Source organism: Nematolebias whitei, chromosome 9 (genome assembly GCF_014905685.2).
Source record: "Nematolebias whitei isolate Nwh7 chromosome 9, NemWhi1, whole genome shotgun sequence".
Taxonomy (NCBI): domain Eukaryota; kingdom Metazoa; phylum Chordata; class Actinopteri; order Cyprinodontiformes; family Rivulidae; genus Nematolebias; species Nematolebias whitei.
This window is the reverse complement of record NC_056506.1, coordinates 48,908,548-48,914,985: the sequence shown is the minus strand read 5'-3', so window position 1 is coordinate 48,914,985 and position 6,438 is coordinate 48,908,548. Positions and strand designations below refer to the sequence as shown.

At 39.5% G+C, this 6,438-nt stretch overlaps 1 protein-coding gene across 1 annotated transcript in view; it reads left to right on the top strand.

Annotated features, from left to right (window-relative positions):
- Window positions 1-10: 10 nt before the first annotated feature.
- The window catches only part of LOC119414311 (histone H2A-like), a 26,881-nt gene continuing 20,453 nt past the window's right edge, over window positions 11-6,438 (top strand). Inside the window, exon 1 of the mRNA XM_037681406.1 lies at window positions 11-166. Coding sequence (XP_037537334.1) covers window positions 11-166 — 156 coding nt within the window. The remainder of the gene's footprint in view (window positions 167-6,438) is intronic.

Here is a 6,438-nt window from a genome sequence, read left to right as displayed (position 1 = left end):
GAAGACCAAGATGAAGACCAAGATGAAGACCAAGATGAAGACCAAGAAGAAGACCAAGAAGAAGACCAAGATGAAGACCGAGATGAAGACCAAGATGAAGACCAAGAATAAGACCAAGAAGAAGACCAAGATGAAGACCGAGATGAAGACCAAGAAGAAGAAGAAGGCAAATAAGACAAAGAAGAAGACGATGAAGAGTTTGTGATCTAATGTGCATCTGAATGTATAAAGTTTGAATTCCGCTCTAATGGAATTGGTTTAATGAAAAGAGCACGATTTGAAATCACATGTCGATGTTTGACTTGGACCTGTTGACTTTTCTGTACCGTTTCCTGAAAAGTTCAATCTGGTCCTCCGGACATTCAAAAAGACTGAGGAAGTCTTTCGGATGAAAGACGAAACGTATCTACATTTTTTTGCTTCGTTTTGCTTTTTGAACTGAGCAAAGTTTCCACGATAAGTTCCTTCGCCAGCTCCAGTTCATCGCAGTAATGTGTGAATCTGTGTTGTAAATATCAATCCTCTGGACTGTTCTGGGGCTTGATGACCTGAAACAACCTCATTACACAAACACAACAAACGTGTCACTGCTGTTAATTGGCCTGTGGGCCCCACTGCCAAGAACTGGTTGAATCATCACACAAAAGTCAACCCTGATCCTCTCACTGGGTGCCCAGACCATAATAAAGCTCTTCTGATTAAGATTGATCACCCCTCCTGCCTACCAGAATGTGGTTTATTCCAATATTTTGCAGGCAGGCATGTCCCTCCCTCCTGCTAATCTCTTCAAACGTTTTCAGGCGAGTTGAAGCCGACTGCTATGAGTGATCAAGCCAAATTGCCAAAGAGGCCATTAATAGTTTATAAGGCCAACGCTGATGAAAGACAGGCAGGAGGAGAGGACTCGGAAAGCTAATTAAATCAGTGTTGGGGGGTCGCTGGTGTCCTGAGCTGGCATGGTGGGCCGTAAAGATTACCATTATCACTTTCATTACCCTAGGGTGATTGTTTGGAGGTGCAGCAGTGGGAGGGGGGCCATGAGGGGACACCTATCAGATTGCTTTGTTTTCCCTGATTACAAACCTCTGACAATTTCTATTATCATAACGTCACAGAGCAGGAGGTGACAAATTTTATTTCACAACAATAATTTTATGGTGTGCTTCACTTCCAGATTTATGGAGGCTGTGTTCCTGAAGCTCAGCTTGGACAGAACTTCTACAGGAAGTGGGGACGAATACTTCAAAGTGCAGTCGCCGCACAGAAAACTCCATAAAACTCGTTTCTCAGCGTGGACGCCTCATCTTGTGGTGTTTCCGTATACATTTGATCCAGTGGAGAGGAAACAGTTCAGTCACGAGAGACTACAGCGCAGAAATATACAGAACGATATTTGATTTTTCATAAGCTCATCATAACCAAGCCACATATATCATAAAAAAGCAACTGTTATTAAAGTTTGAAAATAAACATGAGGGTCGGATAATGTAAAACAACATATGTTCGCTCCCGCTTTAAACCTCACTTCTCACTTGCTGTTTGTCCAGCAAGGTAATAACTGGAACGACCTTGTTCCCATAGCAATCTGTTGTTCGTTATTGGAGACTGGTTTGGACCGAGTCTGGATCTGCTTTCTGCTGCCATGGAAGAGGTTCTGCCAGCCTGGGTGGATTCAGCACAGTCTGCTGCCACTGGGTCGGGTTTATGAACACGCACTAATGAGTGAGCGACTGTGCTGCCGCACGCTCGTTTCTCTAAATCCTGCAGACTGTCTGTGGAGGCAGCTCTGGATGCTGAGCATACATTCAGGGAAATAAAGCAGAGACATTATTTTTTTAATGAATTCTGGCTAATGAGAAGACATCAAAACATAATATTTTTTTCTAATTAAGATCTGTCATATTTATTATCTGTAGCCTGACAACAGCGACACAGACATCACTTTAAAGCTGTGAAGTCACAAAAATCACTTTATTTAAAGTTTCAAATCGACTGATGAAGCCCGACCGCATTCACCCCACATCCATTGTATCAGTATGTATTTTCTATCGCGGTTTTTCAAAATAAGATTGGGCATGACACACAATTGGCTGATTGATGGATGAGCCGCACGATCTGCATGGAATTTTTATTTAAAATAAATTACTTTAAATGATTTAGCACCTGCTGCACCCCTGTGCAGCCCATACTGCAGGATAAACTTCCTGCTGCAGCTGATCAGCTGTTCAACGTGCAAACCAGAGAAGTGGGCGTGGCCAAGAGCGCTTGCAGGTGGTGAAGAGCAGAGGAAGCAGGGAGCTGAAATGATGACATTATTTGCTCTTTTAGAGGATTTAGAGTTTAGAAACAAGAGGAAGGGTTTAAAACACCTTCACATATATATATACTAAAATAAACTAGTAATTACTACTTGTACTAATATCCCTACTTTGCGGTTTTTCACTTATCGTGGAACTTCAGGGTACGGATCCCCCCGTGATAAATGAGGGACTACTGTACTTGACTATATATTGTGTACTGAAGAAGAGCGTGTGTGTTGTTGAAGATGTTGCAACAAGTGAAAGAAATTATGACCATAAAAACAAGACAAGGCGTGTTTGATTCATGTTAAAAACTTTATTTTAAGTTTGAATTTCTAGCAGCTGAAACATATGTAAGGTCTATGAGTAGAAGTGAGAAACATTTCTACACTGAACGGAATTTGAAAGAACTGAAGGTCGAGCATTTCTTAAAGGGATGCATATTTTATGCCAGAGTTTCGAGCAAAAACTTTTTTTTTTCATCTTTAAAATGATAGTTTTAGCATTTTTGTTCAAATGTTGAAATTTAACAAGCTCTGTAAGTGCTTGATTATGTGTTGGAGATGAGTCCCAGTTACTACCACTCTGTCAATATCTGTAAAAATTACTGACTTATAACCATTTTGTTATTAGCCATGGCAGACATCTTGAATGAGTTTGACCCCAAATGTTAATATAGATATAAGTTAAATAGTTATGTTCTGATAGTTTCAATGAAATCCATCCATTGGTTTATGAAATATTTTGCTTACACAACAGTACACAAATAGTAGCCTTTGGCCAGTGGGCGGTTTGTGATAATAGCGATTGTGATTTGTAAACGAAAGCAGCAGAGTCAGAATTTCTCTTTATTAATTGTTTCCAGCTGAAGATCTGCTGTGATGCTGTAAGAAAATAAAAATATTAAAATGAGCTCATGTATGGACATGATCTTACCCAACGACTGTCTGAAGGGTCTGTCTGATGTCAGACTGGACTTCAGCTTGAAGCAAAAGTTATCAGTGTGCACAGTTCTGTTGTGCACACTGCACGATTAACAAAGATAAAGATCTTCTTGCTAAATGTGGTCCCAGTACAGGTTTAGGTGTGGATGCTGATCTGAACTGATCATAACTGAGTGACCACCATCATCATTTGATGTAAAACGATTCAAACAAAAGGTTTTCCGTCATTTACAGTTTTCACATTCTCCAGTATCAGCTGCATCCAAAGGAGTTATGTAACCCTTGTTTTCAGAGCTGACAGCTTTCTTTTTGGAACAACGATGTGTGTCAATCACTTGCAACTGCTCCACAATGTCTGCAGAAGCATCTTGCGCAGAAGTTCAAGTCAAATCCAGATCTGCAGACTTTTTCTTTCTTTGCTCATGTGACGTCTTATTGACGCTGCGAGTGCACCTCAAGTGATTTTGTCAGGTTTCTCTTTTTCTTTCTGGAATTACAAAAATCCTGGTGCAGCATTAGATTGTAGATACACATATGTGCACTTTAAAAGGTTTCCCTAGATTAGAATATTTAGCTTAATTTTAATCTACCTCTGCCCTGGTGTCTTCATCTGGCTTAATCTCCAAAACATCTTGTTTCTCGTCACAAAACAATGGACGAGTGACTTTTTAAAATCACTTTCAGGATCTCCTAACGATCTTTACATTTGCTATTTGGATTTCAGGGTTGTCAATTACAGTATATTTAAATTATTCAATAAATTACAACAACTCTGTCATTTGTTAGTCTTCAGCATTAAGGTTTAGTTGTGGAGTAATCTTACGTTAAAGTTGAAGAAAGACCATGGTTTTAAAAAAAAGTTCTAATAGTTTTAGTTTTTGACCGTTTAACCAGAGCACGTCCCCATAAAGTGGTGAAAAAGTAATTTATTTAAACAAATTTTGGGAAAGTTGCACAAGATTTATGCCACCTCATGGTAAACACCATCATAGTTGGATGTTTCTGTGTTTTGTGGATCAGGTTTCTGTGAGATTGGCCTTTAATGGTGTATCTGTAAATATTTGTTCTGGTGCTGAACTGTTGTACTGCCAAACTCCGTAATGGATAAACCAACCATCCAGGCCCCGGGAGGTTAAAGGAAAACACTTATTTTACAGTGTGGTGTCTCCATCTTTGAAACAAACGAGTGATTTGTGAATTTTATGTATGTTTCTGTTGCTCTATAACGTTCGTGCATATAAATTAAAGGTATTCATGGCAGTGTCATAAAGAATGCTAAAAGAAGTAAAAATACAGTTAGAAAAAAATCCACACATTTTGATCTGCATAGTGAAAGTTAATAAAACAATTAATTCAAACATTTGTAAGTAATAGTTGTGCCAACACCACATGTGTCTGTGGATCTACAGAAACTGCCGGACGGACTGAAAATATGTCAAGAATGGGGAGGAGCTGTTTGGATGGAAAAGTTTGACAATTATGAAATACAGCTAGATATCAACACCCGTCTCTTTTATCAAAATATGCAGAGAAATCCCTTTGTTTACATTTAGTGGATGCCCACATATTAGAATTGCATATTAAAGTTTGCTGATGACCCTGTCATCCTTCTCAGCAGTGAAGATCCAGACTGTGGTCGGGGACGTCACTGAACGATGAGTCTTCCTTTTTTAAAGTTAAATGTTTCTAAGACAAAGGAGCTGGTCTTTGATTTCAGAAAAGACTCTTCAGTTGCAGCTCCTGTGGTCACTAATGGTGAAGATGTTGAGGTGGTGCATCAATATAAACATCTGGAAACTGTTATTGATGACAAACTGACCTTTGACCCCCATGCAAACTCACTTTGTAAGAAGGTCCACCAAGAATGTATTTTTATCAGAAGTTCTGTGGTTTTAATGTTGATTCTATTTTTATGAGAATGTATTGTCTCTTAGCTTTCACCTTCATCTGTTGGTTTAGACTTTTAACATAAAAAAAAACAGTAACAAACTTGGGAATTGTCAGCATGTGCAGCAAAACTGATGACATTGCCCTCCAGAACCTCACAGCCCTCCAGAACCTCACAGCCCTCCAGAACCTCACTGTCCAACAGAACCTCACTGTCCAACAGAACCTCACTGTCCAACAGAACCTCACTGTCCTACACAAAGTGAGGTCAGTAAACAAAGTCAGGCTGATTCTGGCAGATCCTGTTCATCACTCCATGGTGAGTTCAGGTTACTTCCATGTGGACGCAGGTATCTGCAGCCCAGATGTAGAACAGACAGACTGAAACTATTTATCTCTGTAGCAATCAGTCTTCTCAACTAACTCTGATGATTTCTGTTGTTTTAATGTCTCAATGTCTTGTGCACTATGAATGAATGTATATACTGACTATAATACTGACTGTGAAACAAATTGTGCCTCGGGGAAAGATACTTCAACTTGAACAAACACCAAATGTTCTACATGACATAGTTCACAATAATCTTATATGTGCACCATGACCCCCCACGGCTCGAAAAGGAAGAAGCGGGTAAAGATCTTTACATTTATACAGTATATTGGAGTTGAACGACTACATATTTTTAAATGTCGACTTCAACATGATAAGTCTACGTGACGTCATCGGACATCAAGACGCTACTCACAAAAAAAGTAATTTATTATTTACATAAAAAGAACAACAATACATCGGATTATACAGTATATTTATGCTCCTATCGTTTATCGTGCTGCAAATAAGTCACAGGAAAACCAAAACTATTATTAAGCTTCAAAAGTTAGTTTTATTTTATTCAATCCACTAAATAAAACAAACCACCACAGCTGTGCTGGATTCTCCACCGGTGGTGGTGCTCCCCCCTGTTTTTATTTTCAATTTATTTAGTGGATTAAATAAAAATTAAAACTAAAAACTATCCACCACTGCGCAAGGTGCTCGGTGCACACCAGCGATAGTGCACGGTGGTGGATTCCACCATGGATTAAATAAAATAAAACTAAAAACGACGGGGTGAGCGGAAGACCTGGCCTGCTCCTCGCCTTCCATCTGCTTGAAGAATCAGTTTTGTAGCCAGCGGCCCAGCGCTGAGCACGGGACACAATCACTGACTGAGACTAGTCGACATGAAATTTTAAAACTCGCGAGATGGCTTAGAATCGACTAGTCAACTAGTCAACTAGTCAACTAGGCTCTTCAACCCCTATTA